This window comes from Gnatocerus cornutus, unplaced genomic scaffold (assembly GCF_029298725.1).
Source record: "Gnatocerus cornutus isolate USDA-ARS CGAHR unplaced genomic scaffold, icGnaCorn1.1 ctg00000023.1, whole genome shotgun sequence".
Classification (NCBI taxonomy): Eukaryota; Metazoa; Arthropoda; class Insecta; order Coleoptera; family Tenebrionidae; genus Gnatocerus; species Gnatocerus cornutus.
The window spans coordinates 5,326,875-5,339,967 of NW_028275375.1; the positions used below are offsets into that span (position 1 = coordinate 5,326,875).

The 13,093-nt window shown below is 29.9% G+C and overlaps 2 protein-coding genes across 2 annotated transcripts; one reads left to right on the forward strand and one right to left on the reverse strand.

The window, feature by feature from the left end:
* The first annotated feature begins 1,844 nt into the window (after positions 1 to 1,844).
* On the forward strand, positions 1,845 to 2,803 carry LOC148166540 (LIRP-like). The gene is made up of 3 exons (XM_088048898.1): positions 1,845 to 2,100; positions 2,200 to 2,389; positions 2,441 to 2,803. The coding sequence occupies exons 2-3, from the start codon at positions 2,200 to 2,202 to the stop codon at positions 2,626 to 2,628; spliced, it is 378 nt and encodes a 125-aa protein (XP_087905024.1). The 5' UTR covers positions 1,845 to 2,100; the 3' UTR covers positions 2,629 to 2,803.
* An 8,777-nt stretch (positions 2,804 to 11,580) lies between these two features.
* Positions 11,581 to 12,673, reverse strand: LOC148166541 (uncharacterized). The gene is made up of 2 exons (XM_088049215.1): positions 12,005 to 12,673; positions 11,581 to 11,958 (listed from the first exon to the last, which is right to left on the reverse strand). Exons 1-2 carry the CDS (start codon positions 12,665 to 12,667, stop codon positions 11,710 to 11,712), a joined length of 912 nt encoding a protein of 303 aa, XP_087905341.1. The 5' UTR covers positions 12,668 to 12,673; the 3' UTR covers positions 11,581 to 11,709.
* Between the last annotated feature and the right edge of the window lie 420 nt (positions 12,674 to 13,093).

Consider the following 13,093-nt stretch of genomic DNA (forward strand, 5'->3'; position numbering starts at 1 on the left):
AAAATTTTCGAAATTTCAATTTCGTCACAAAAATAAAAATTTGTAACTTTCGTTCCTAATGTTGTAATTTTTTGTAATTTAACACAGAAAATAAGTCGTTTAAGAAGAGTAATCTCCATAAATTTCATTATTGTAGTGTCAAAACTAACAGAATTAGAGCCATAAGTATACAATTTTTGAAATTTCGATTTTGTCACAAAAATAAAAATTTCTAAGTTAATTTTTTTGTGTTTTAAAATTTTGTTATTTAATACACAATATTAGTCATTTGAGACGAGTAATCTCCATAAATTGAGTTTCTGTAGTGTCAAAACTAACAGAATTAGAGTCATAAATATAAAATCCAAAATTTCTCGTTTGTCCAAACACGAAAATTCCAAAAAATTGGTCTATTTTCGCTTATAATTTGGTAGTTTTGCACATTTGGCACAGAAAATGAGTCATTTAAGAAAAGTAATCTCCATAAATTGGTCCCTGTAGCATCAAAACTAACAGAATTAGAAACATAAATATAAAGTTTTCGAAATTTCGACTTTGTCACAAAATGAAAATTTCTAACTTTTTTTTCTGGTGTTGTAAATTTTTGTAATTTGAAACAAAAAATAACTCGTTTAAGAAAATTACTCTTCCTTAATTTGACCCATGTGGTGTCAAAACTAATAGATTAAGAGTCACAAATATAAAATTTCAGAAATTTCGCCAAAAATTAAAATTTCTAACTTTCCATTTCTGTGTTGTAAAATGTTGTAATTTAGCGCAAAAAAATTAGTTATTTTAGAAGAGCAATTTCTATAAATTTGGTTTTTATAGCGTAAAAACTGACAGAATTAGACGTTCAAATATACAATTTTTGAAATTTCGTCTCTTACAAAAATAAAACATTCTAACTTTTGTTTTCTGCGTTGTAAAATTTAGTAATTGGGTACAGAAAATTAGTTATTTAAGAACAGTAATCTTCAGAAATTTGGTCTTTGTGGTGTCAAAACTTAAAGAAATACAGCCATAAATATAAACTTTGCCAAATTTTTCGTTTGCCCAAACGTGAAAATTCTTAAAATCTTTCTAACTTGGTTTATAATTTTGTACTTTTGCACAATTAATAAGTATGATAAAAATAATAATATCCATTAATTTGATTGGTGTACTGTCAAAACTAACATAATTATAGCCATGAAGACAAAATTTTCGAAATTTCGATTTCGTCACAAAAGTAAAAATTTGTAACTTTCGTTCCTAATGTTGTAATTTTTTGTAATTTGACACAGAAAATAAGTAGTTTAAGGAGTGTAATCTCCATAAATTTCATCTCTGTAGTGTCAAAACTAACAGAATTAGAGCCATAAGTAGAAATTTTTTAAAATTTTGATTATGTCACAATAATAAAATTTTCTAATTTGGTACAGAATTATTAGTCATTTGAGAGGAGTAATCTCCATAAATTTGGTCTTATAGCGTCAAAACTAACAGAATTAGAGCCATAAATATAAAATTTCCGAAATTTCTCTTTTGTCTAAACACATAAATTCTTAAAATTGGTCTATTTTGACCTCTAATTTTAGAGATTAGAATTAGAAATTTCGACTCAAACGATTAAAATTTTTCAATTTTTCAATTTTTGGTCATAACTCGCAAACTATTTGTCCGATCGATCTTAAACTCAAATTACGAGACAAAAATGAAGCGAATGGCCTCGAGAGCGAAAGTCATTTCCAATTCAAACAATCTATCTAATAATCTGAGCCGAAATAGCAGCAGCCTCCACTAATCGCCGCCCAGTCTTCGTCCAAAGTCCAAGACAATCCTCTCATTTATGTCGAGACACGTGGCTCAAGTCAAAAAGTCAATTAAAAGCTCTGGTGGTGGCCGTTGAATCACCTCAAGCAGCAACCGATTAGCCTGCGATCGGACGTCGGCGTCGCCGACCTCCATCTCACATCTTTCATATAAGTCTCCATCACTCAGCCTCCGGCCAGTCGGCTGAAGCTACCGGGCGATGAAACAGTGATGTCTGTACTTTGTGATGTCTGTGATAACGTGTCGAATGCTTGTTGAAGAAGAATCCGGCATTTGGATGAGCGTAGGAGGATCAAGGAAGAAAAGGTGAGAATCTCTCTAATCAACAATGTTATTTTGACTTTGAGCGATTTGTGTTTGTGGATCAAGGATACTTATAAATTGCAACATTTGACATTGTTGCAGATGGATCTTCAGTGCGTCTTCGTGGTGCTGGCGACGGTGCTGGCGGGCCTCTGCAGCATCGACGCCGACGAGATGTCGGATTTCAACTCCAAGAAAGTCTATTGCGGCCGCCACCTCTCGCAGACGCTCTCCGCCGTCTGCAAAGGCAAATACAACACCCTCAACAAGAAGTACGAGACTAAACCAGAGTGTAAGTACCATTGAGGCTATTAAAAGAGTTCATCTAACGAGTTTCTTGCAGCTTTCGGATCTGGGAGCCAAGGCCAGTTTATTACGGACTTAGGATTTCCTTATCAAACCAAAGCCAGTGCTTCCACTCTCATGACAAACTTTCGGCGTCGGCGGCGTCGCGGCGTGTTCAACGAGTGCTGTGAGAAACCCTGTTCGCAAGAAGAACTCAAAACGTACTGCGGCAGCAGAAGACGATAAACGTGATTAAAAGTGAACTTGTGATGAAAATGTGATTTAGTTTGTGATACTATTTAGATGTAGCGCTTCGTCCGCTTAAGACACTGTTGCAGCGGTATTTATTTAGTGACGTGAAACGTTATTGTTGCATAATTTTAGTTACCTAGCAAGACGTCTAATAAATTATTCGATTTTTTGTGGACGGGTTTTATTGACACGTGCGGTCAACATTGTTATAGTGTTATCCCTACAATATCAAAACACCTAAGGTTATCAGAGTAGGTACAGTTCATGGCATTTAGAAAAAACTAGTAAATATTTGTAGCTGATAACTTATCAAATTAAAGACGTTTTTACTGGTCGTTATTTGACTGGAGCGTCCGATTAGAATATTTTGAATTTCCTATTTATAGAAGAGTACATCCGCATGGAAAAAAAACGAACCAAAACAAAGGTAAATGGGCTGGGAATTTCACAATCGGTGCATCGGCCTCTGTTTACCCTCTAGATGAAGACTGATAACAATTACTATGTACCTACTTACATTTATACCATCATAAACATTATAATGAGCACACAGGGTCATTGTTTTCTCAACATTTGTGATATTTATAGACGAGAAAAAATTGCCAGCCATAGCGCCAGACAGCTTATTATTACAAGAGTTATAAATAATTACTTATCTGCGCATATTTTCGGTTCCTGATAAATAGGTTGTTGCTTGCTCTGCATACTTCTTGCAGGTGCACTTCTTGGAAAACACGAAAAACAAGAAACTTCAATGCTTTACTTCAAAAGAACGATCTTATCTTCTTTTCCAGAAATGTTTATCTCTATTTTTTACATGTTTTTAAGAAGAAACGAAGACAACAAACATTTAGTTCATTCCAAAAACATTTTTTTATGTCTTGGAACCGGAAGCTGGGCTTTTGAAAATGACTACTTGCCCAGGATATTTGTTATTTGTACCAGTTTGCAGAAATAAAAATCTGAAGAACTAAAAACTCTTTTCTAGAACCTCTTAACAAATGTACAGAATTTAAGAAAGTTTAAAAATTTTATTTCTGTAGATGTTAAACTACAAAAATGAATCAACGAATCGGAATTTTAAGTGATGCACTCTACTCAATTACTGTGCATTTTTGTCTGAAAATTAATTGAATGTAGAAATTATGTAACTTTCGATTTTTATTTTTTTTTACCGATACCGCAAATATTCCATTTTTATAGCAGTGGTGAGTCAACTGATAAGAAGAAGGACAACTGACTTTGCAATCAAAACGTTAATTAACGTTATTTATTAATAATTATCAAGGTAATTAAGAGTGGATGAGCAGGACACCAAAATTTAGAAATTAAGCCATAAATTTACGAAAATGAAAATTTGTAATTTTCGTTTTTTGTGTTGTAAACTTTTGTAATTTGGCACAGAAAATGAGTCATTTAAGTAAAGTAATCTCCATAAATTTGGTCCCTGTAGTATCAAAACTAACAGGATTAGAAACATCAGAAATTTCGATTTTTTTTGTCATCAAAATGAAAATTTCTAACTTTTTTTTCTGGTGTTGTAAAATTTTGTAATTTGAGACAAAAAATAAGTCGTTTAAGAAAATTACTCTTCATTATTTGGATCCATGTGGTGTCAAAACTAACAGATTTAGAGTCACAAATAAAAAATTTCAGAAATTTCGACAAAAATTAAACTTTCTAACTTCCCATTTCTGTGTTGTAAAATTTTGTAATTTAGCACAAAAAATTAGTTATTTAAGAAGAGCAATCTCTATAAATTTGGTCTTTGTAGCGTCAAAACTAACAGAATTAGACTTTCAAATATACAATTTTTGAAATTTCGATTTTGTCACAAAAATAAAAATTTCTAACTTTTGTTTTCGGCGTTGTAAAACTTTGTAATTTGGTATAAAAAATTAGTTATTTAAGAACAGTAATTTCTATAAATTTGGTCTTTGTAGTGTCAAAACTAACAAAATTACAGCCAAAAATATAAACTTTGCCAAATTTTTTGTTTGTCTAAACGTGAAAATTTTCAAAATTGTTCTAACTTGGTCTATAATTTTGTACTTTTGCACAATTAATAAGTATGATAAAAATAATAATATTCATTAGTTTGATTGGTGTACTGTCAAAACTAACAGAATTATAGTCATAAAGATAAAATTTTCTAATTTTCGATTTCGTCACAAAAATAAAAATTTGTAACTTTTGTTCCTAATGTTGTAATTTTTTGTAATTTAACACACAAAATAAGTCGTTTAAAAAAAGTAATCTCCATAAATTTCATCTTCGTAGCGTCAAAACTAACAAAATGAGAGCCATAAGTATGCAATTTTTGAAATTTCGATTTTGTCACAAAAATAAAAATGTCTAACGTTTGTTTTCGGCGTTGTAAAACTTTGTAATTTGGTATAAAAAATTAGTTATTTAAGAACAGTAATTTCTATAAATTTGGTCTTTGTAGTGTCAAAACTAACATAATTACAGCCAAAAATATAAACTTTGCCAAATTTTTTGTTTGCCCAAACGTGAAAATTCTTAAAATCGTTCTAACTTCGTTTATAATTTTGTACTTTTGCACAATTAATAAGTATGATAAAAATAATAATATCCATAAATTTGATTGGTGTACTGTCAAAACTAACAGAATTATAGTCATAAAGATAAAATTTTCTAATTTTCGATTTCGTCACAAAAATAAAAATTTGTAACTTTTGTTCCTAATGTTGTAATTTTTTGTAATTTAACACACAAAATAAGTCGTTTAAAAAAAGTAATCTCCATAAATTTCATCTTCGTAGCGTCAAAACTAACAAAATGAGAGCCATAAGTATGCAATTTTTGAAATTTCGATTTTGTCACAAAAATAAAAATGTCTAACGTTTGTTTTCGGCGTTGTAAAACTTTGTAATTTGGTATAAAAAATTAGTTATTTAAAAACAGTAATTTCTATAAATTAGGTCTTTGTAGTGTCAAAACTAACAAAATTACAGCCAAAAATATAAACTTTGCCAAATTTTTTGTTTGCCTAAACGTGAAAATTTTCAAAATTGTTCTAACTTGGTCTATAATTTTGTACTTTTGCACAATTAATAAGTATGATAAAAATAATAATATTCATTAGTTTGATTGGTGTACTGTCAAAACTAACAGAATTATAGTCATAAAGATAAAATTTTCTAATTTTCGATTTCGTCACAAAAATAAAAATTTGTAACTTTTGTTCCTAATGTTGTAATTTTTTGTAATTTAACATAGAAAATAAGTCGTTTAAGAAGAGTAATCTCCATAAATTTCATCTTCGTAGCGTCAAAACTAACAAAATGAGAGCCATAAGTATACAATTTTTGAAATTTCGATTTTGTCACAAAAATAAAAATTTCTAACGTTTGTTTTCGGCGTTGTAAAACTTTGTAATTTGGTATAAAAAATTAGTTATTTAAAAACAGTAATTTCTATAAATTTGCTCTTTGTAGTGTCAAAACTAACAAAATTACAGCCAAAAATATAAACTTTGCCAAATTTTTTGTTTGCCCAAACGTGAAAATTTTTAAAATCGTTCTAACTTGGTTTATAATTTTGTATTTTTGCACAATTAATAAGTACGATAAAAATAATAATATCCATTAATTTGATTGGTGTACTGTCAAAACTAACAGAATTATAGTCATAAAGATAAAATTTTCGAAATTTCGATTTTTTCACAAAAATAAAAATTTGTAACTTTCGTTCCTGATGTTGTAATTTTTTGTAATTTAACACAGAAAATAAGTCGTTTAAGAAGAGTAATCTCCATAAATTTCATCTTCGTAGCGTCAAAACTAACAAAATGAGAGCCATAAGTATACAATTTTTGAAATTTCGATTTTGTCACAAAAATAAAAATTTCTAACTTTTGTTTTCGGCGTTGTAAAACTTTGTAATTTGATATAAAATATTAGTTATTTAAGAACAGTAATTTCCATAAATTAGGTCTTTGTAGTGTCAAAACTAACAAAATTACAGCCAAAAATATAAACTTTGCCAAATTTTTTGTTTGCCCAAACGTGAAAATTTTTAAAATTGTTCTAACTTGGTCTATAATTTTGTACTTTTGCACAATTAATAAGTATGATAGAAATAATAATATTCATTAGTTTGATTGGTGTACTGTCAAAACTAACAGAATTATAGTCATAAAGATAAAATTTTCGAAATTTCGATTTTGTCACAAAAATAAAAATTTGTCACTTGTATTCCTAATGTTGTAATATTTTGTAATTTAACATAGAAAATAAGTCGTTTAAGAAGAGTAATCTCCATAAATTTCATCTTGTAGTGTCAAAAATAACAGAATTAGAGCCATAAGTATACAATTTTTGAAATTTTGATTTTGTCACAAAAATAAAAATTTCTAATTTTATTTTTTTGTATTGTAAAATTTTGTAATTTAATACAGAAAATTAGTCATTTGAGACGAGTAATCTCCATAAATTGGGTTTTTGTAGTGTCAAAACTAATTAGAATTAGAGTCATAAATATAAAATTCCGAAATTTCTCATTTGTCCAAACACAAAAATTCCAAAAAAATGGTCTATTTTCGCTTATAATTTTGTAGTTTTGCCCATTTAATAAGTATGATGGAGATAATAAAATCCACTAAATTGATTGCTGTCCTGTTAAAACAAACAGCATTAGAGCCATAAATATAAATTTCTCATTTTCGGGTCGCAGGAGTAATAAAAAGCCGTCCCTGATTCTATTAAACAATCATTAATAAAAGTTCCCACAACTGTTACATAATAACGACCAAACTGTCTCCTTATTAGAAATGTTTTATCATCATAACGACCTTTATTTAAGTAATTCAATAAACAACATTACTTTGTCATCATGCCAACAACAAACCAATAAACAACCAAACTATCAATACCGAAACTATTATTAGATAATTTCCCGGTAATTTTTCAAAAATAAATCCAATGATAAATTACTATCACTTTTGATAAAATCCTAAAAATAAATTTTAGAAATAATTGAATAAAATTTTGATCATCTCCAAATTTCATCCCACGATGCTAGCCGGCACGTGTCGTTAACGTGATTTATTAACGGCGCCAATATCAATTTGTTAATCTAAGCAGTGTAGGTGTGGACTAAATTCTTCAATTGCACTTCTTAAAATAGAGTTGAATTGCATTAGAATTATTTGGGAGATTTTTACTCGATTCATGAGTTATGTGGTTCATTGGGTTGATTGATCCATTACCGCTTTTAATGACGGTAAATTCCTATATTTATCCAATGTGGAGACGCGAGAGACTATTGAAGTTGACACGAGAGACGTTATGCAAGCGCTCGCTCTTGGAGGTACAAAAAATTGCGCTTATCGCCGATTAGAAAATTTCAATAATAACTAAACTAACATCCTGATACAGAGTTTATGATTGATCAGAATCCTATAACGTGTCGCTAGAAAAAAAGATTATCGTATGTAGGTCATCAAATAATATTTGCTATAAAAATAAGCGGATTTATTAATAGACGGAATATTAGGAAATCGGAAAAGTCGCCACGAGGATTAGACAAGTGCGTGGAGATAAGACGTGTAAACAATTTGCTTTTACCTGGAATAAATTAATTTTGTTTTCTGCAGATGACGAGCGTTTAAAATAAGTAAATTGAAAATTTTCTGGCGCATCCACCAAAAAGAAGAGTAAACAATTATTACAGTAGTCAAGAAATTTTAGTAGTGGAGCTATGGAAAGTAGAATTGCTTTCTGATTTTAAATCCAAAGCCCGTTTTGCTCCATCAGGGCAGCACTCTGAGGTATTACTAAAATAAGTTTGTTTTTTTTATTAAAATTTGTAATTTTGGCAGTTTTCACATTACAGCGATGATATTCAGGAGCATTACTATTTTTTTTGTCGTTTATTAACTGTTCTAAATTGTAAAAATCTAGAGTAAAGGAAACCCATTTTATAAATTTTTAGCTTGAAGTTAGCCAAAAAATTCCAATTTTCTTAAACTAAAATTTATAACTTTGGCACTTTTAACTCTACAATATTAAAATTAACGGAGGTTACTACTTTTTTAACATTTATTGACTGTGCTAAATTACAAAATTTTAGAACAAAAGGAACGCAATTTAGAAATTTTTTTTTAAAAGTCAATGCAAAAATTTCAAATTTTTCTAACAAAAATTTTTAATTTTGGCACTTTTAACGCCACAACAATAAAATTTACAAAACTTACTACTTTTTCAACGGTTATTAATTGTGCTAAATTGCAAAGATCTAGAACAAAAAGAACGCAAATTAGAAATTTTTATTTTAAAGTCTGTCTAAAAATTCTAAATTTTTCAAATTAAAATTTCTAATTTTAGTACTTTTAATACTACAGCAATTAAATTAACGGAGACTACTTCCCTTTTAACGTTTATTAACTGTGCTAAATTTCAAAATTCTAGAAACAAAGAAACCCATTGTAGAAAAGTTTATTTTGAGCTATGCAAATCCAAAATATTCCAAATTTTTCAAACTAAAATTTCTAATTTTGGCACTTTTAACTCCACAACAATAAAATGAACAGTGATTACTACTTTTTCCACGTTTATTAACTGTGCTAAATTGCAACGTTATAGAACAAAAGCAACGCATTTTAGAAATTTTTATTTTAAAGTCAGTCAAAAAATTCCAATTTTCTGAAACTAAAATTTATAACTTTGGCACTTTTAACTCTACAATATTAAAATTAACGGATATTACTGCTTTGTTAACGTTTATTAATTGTGCTAAATTACAAAGTTTTAGAACAAACGGAACGAATGTTAGAAATTTTTATTTTAAAGTAAATCCAAAATTTCCAAATTTTTTAAACTAAAATTTCTAATTTTGGCACTTTTAACTCCACAGCAATGAAATTAACCACGATTACTACATTTTTAACGTTAATTAACTGTTCTAAATTGCAAGGTTCTAGAACAAAAGAAACGCATTTTAGAAATTTTTATTTTAAAGTCAGTCAAAAAATTCCAATTTTCTGAAACTAAAATTTATAACTTTGGCACTTTTAACTCTACAATATTAAAATTAACGGATATTACTGCTTTGTTAACGTTTATTAATTGTGCTAAATTACAAAGTTTTAGAACAAACGGAACGAATGTTAGAAATTTTTATTTTAAAGTAAATCCAAAATTTCCAAATTTTTCAAAATAAAATTTCTAATTTTGGCACTTTTAACTCCACAGCAATGAAATTAACCACGATTACTACATTTTTAACGTTAATTAACTGTTCTAAATTGCAAGGTTCTAGAACAAAAGAAACGCATTTTAGAAATTTTTATTTTAAAGTCAGTCAAAAAATTCCAATTTTCTGAAACTAAAATTTATAACTTTGGCACTTTTAACTCTACAATATTAAAATTAACGGATATTACTGCTTTGTTAACGTTTATTAATTGTGCTAAATTACAAAGTTTTAGAACAAACGGAACGAATGTTAGAAATTTTTATTTTAAAGTAAATCCAAAAATTCCAAATTTTTCAAACTAAAATTTCTAATTTTGGCACTTTTAAAACCACAGCAATGAAATTAACCAAGATTACTACATTTTTAACGTTTATTAACTGTTCTAAATTGCAAGGTTCTAGAACAAAAGAAACGCATTTTAGAAATTTTTGTTTTAAAGTCAGTCAAAAAAATTTTAGATTTTTTTAAATAAAATTTTTAACTTTAGCACTTTTAACGCCACAGCAATGAAATTAATAGAAAATACTACTTTTTTAACGTTTATTAACTGTGGTAAATTGCAAAGTTCTAGAACCAAAGAAAACCTTTTTAAAAAAATTTGTTTTAAACACTATGCAAAAATTTCAAAAATTTTTAAACTAAAATTTCTAACTTTAGTACTTTGCACACCACAGCAATGTAATTGATAGAGATTACTACTTTTTTAACGTTTATTAACTGTGCGAAATCGCAAAGTTCTAGAACAAAAGAAACCCATTTTACAAATTTTTATTTTAAAATCTATCAAAAAAAAATGTTTTCAAACTTAAATTTCTATTTTTAACACTTTTGACACCACAACAATAAAATTAACGGTGGTTAGTACTTTTTCAACGTTGATTAACTGTGCCAAATTGCAAAGTTCTAGAACAAAAGGAACGCATTTTAGAAATATCTAATTTGAGGTAAATCCAAAAAATTTCATATTTTTCAAACAAAAATTATAACTTTGGTACTTTTAACGCCACGACAACGAAATTAATGGAAAATACTACCTTTTTAACGTTTATTAAGTGTACTAAACTGCAAAGTTCTAGAACAAAAGAAACGCATTTTAGAAATTTTTATTTTGTAGTCAATCTAAAAATTCCCAAATTATTTAATAAAAATTTCTAACTGCGCTGCGGTAGCATAAAAGTCCTTTTAAAACTTAGTATGTGTCTAGAAATTAGAATTTTTTAAGCAATAACATTGGTGTTTTTTTTTTAGAAATTTCCAAAATAAATGTAAAAAGAAAATATGAAGAAAATAAAATTTTGTGCAGTAAAACCTCAAAAAACAATTTTTCAAGAAAATCTCTGAACCCGGACCTGATGGATCAAAACGGACTTCAGATTCGAAATCCGCCATTTCACACCACTGATAAAGTTATAATTATTGTACCCATAACCCTCGTGCATCTTCTTGTAAAAACATTTTTTCCCCACTCGGAGCATTGACTGAAAGTCTTTGATGTCGCATGTAAACCGCGCCGCTAAAAAAATTGTTTAACATTTTTTGTCAACTCCTCATCAACTTGTTATCATTCCGATAACAGCACTGTGGGCGACGACATTTGGAATTCGTACCACAACTCGCAGATTGCCAAATTTCGCAACAAAACGCATTATTTGCCTGCGATAAAACCGGCAGAAAAATGCAGAAAATCTGTTTGCTCCGATTGTAAAACTATTTTACGTGAAAACAAATTAATCAATTGTCCGAAATAAGAAAAAATCGAAAATTTGATTGACGCTATCATCATTGAAAACAACATCATTAATTAAAAATTTTGGGAGTTATCACGAGTATTTACAAATAGAGTAATTAGCAGAGTTAAGAATCGAACTGAAAGACGATGATCAAGTAATTAATAACATCGGTGATGGTTTTCACGAAGAGTTTTCTGTTGAATTCGAGCTCTAAAGGTGAGGAAATTCGCGGTTTCGTCACCACGAGTTGGTTGGCGAAGTGCTCGAGAATTTCGCTCGGGGAGTCTCTTAGCTTGTTGCGACACACAAGAAGTGTTAGATTTGCGGACTTTGTCGCGTCGTCACAGGAGAAGAGGATAAGACGCGCGCACAACTAAAAAATTCGGATAAAAATACAACCAGAGAACAGCGAATTTTACCAGAAAAAGAAAAGTCCAGAGGATGTTGCACAGGATACTGACAACTTCACACAGACCGCCTAAGAAGTTCTTGTAACAGAAAAAAATAGTTTCCACCATGTAGAGCGCCGACATCTTCTGGATTATCAGTAGTTGCCAGCCGTACATCTCTCCGATTTTCTCCATGAGTTCGCTCAAAGCAAAGTGGTGCTTCATACACTTCAGAATCAATTTTTGGTCGTGGGTGCTTCTAATTTTACTGTTAAGATCTCTGAATTTTGAGTCTAAGTCCGTTGCCAGTTCGTGTAAGTACAAAACGAAGCCGACAAATCGATAGAAGAGCCACAAATTCACAATGCTGTACTTATAGCCATCGAACCCAAACTTCATTATTCCGGTGTAGCCATCAGCGGCCACTCCTAAGACCATCAGACAATAAACAAAGATTTTGGTTTTCCGGGTGGAATTTGACTCAACTTTTAGGTTCTTCCGGTGAAGTTCTTCTAAAAGAGGATTGATGAGACAAATTAGGAGTCCTAGAAACGACGCCAGGAGTTCCAAAACCGCGTTTGGTGGCGGGATTTGGGTGTAAATAGTCTTCCGTTTCCCGTCGATGTGCCAGAAATATGCCACAATGGTGAAAACGGCTGAAGCAGCGGTCAAAACCTTTTTTGGCACAGCCATGGTTCTTACAACAGAGCCAGATGTTTGTGGCGTGCAAGCCAACAAACAATTCATGGATAATATTGACTTTAATTTATTGGAAAGCGTATCATTAGTTTTGTTTACTACTAGTGCTTCCTATTTACAATAATAATTAAATTGCTGATTTGTATGTAAAATTATCGCGAAACTTCGACGTGTTTATTCATGAGAAAAGTGAGTAAAACGCGTGGGGTAATTAGCGCGTTTTTGTCTTTATTGAGATAACCGACAAAAAGAAAAAGTGATAATTTATTTTCGTTTTTGGCTAAAGGATGTAGGCAATACACAAGAGCGCGAAGGAGTATTGTGTGCTGCCTAGTTAAAAAATACAAATAGATATTTACATTGATAACATGAGCAAAAAGTGTCAGGATTATACGATCCTTCATCATCTAATAGAAACCA

Bases quoted from the DNA above. Each gene is read 5' to 3' on its own strand.
- LOC148166541 (XM_088049215.1), bottom strand. From the start codon at position 12,667: ATGGCTGTGCCAAAAAAGGTTTTGACCGCTGCTTCAGCCGTTTTCACC. The intron at 11,959-12,004 runs GTAAAATTCGCT...CGAATTTTTTAG, and splicing joins TCTGGACTTTTCTTTTTCTG to TTGTGCGCGCGTCTTATCCT.
- LOC148166540 (XM_088048898.1), top strand. From the start codon at position 2,200: ATGGATCTTCAGTGCGTCTTCGTGGTGCTGGCGACGGTGCTGGCGGGC. The intron at 2,390-2,440 runs GTAAGTACCATT...AGTTTCTTGCAG, and splicing joins GTACGAGACTAAACCAGAGT to CTTTCGGATCTGGGAGCCAA.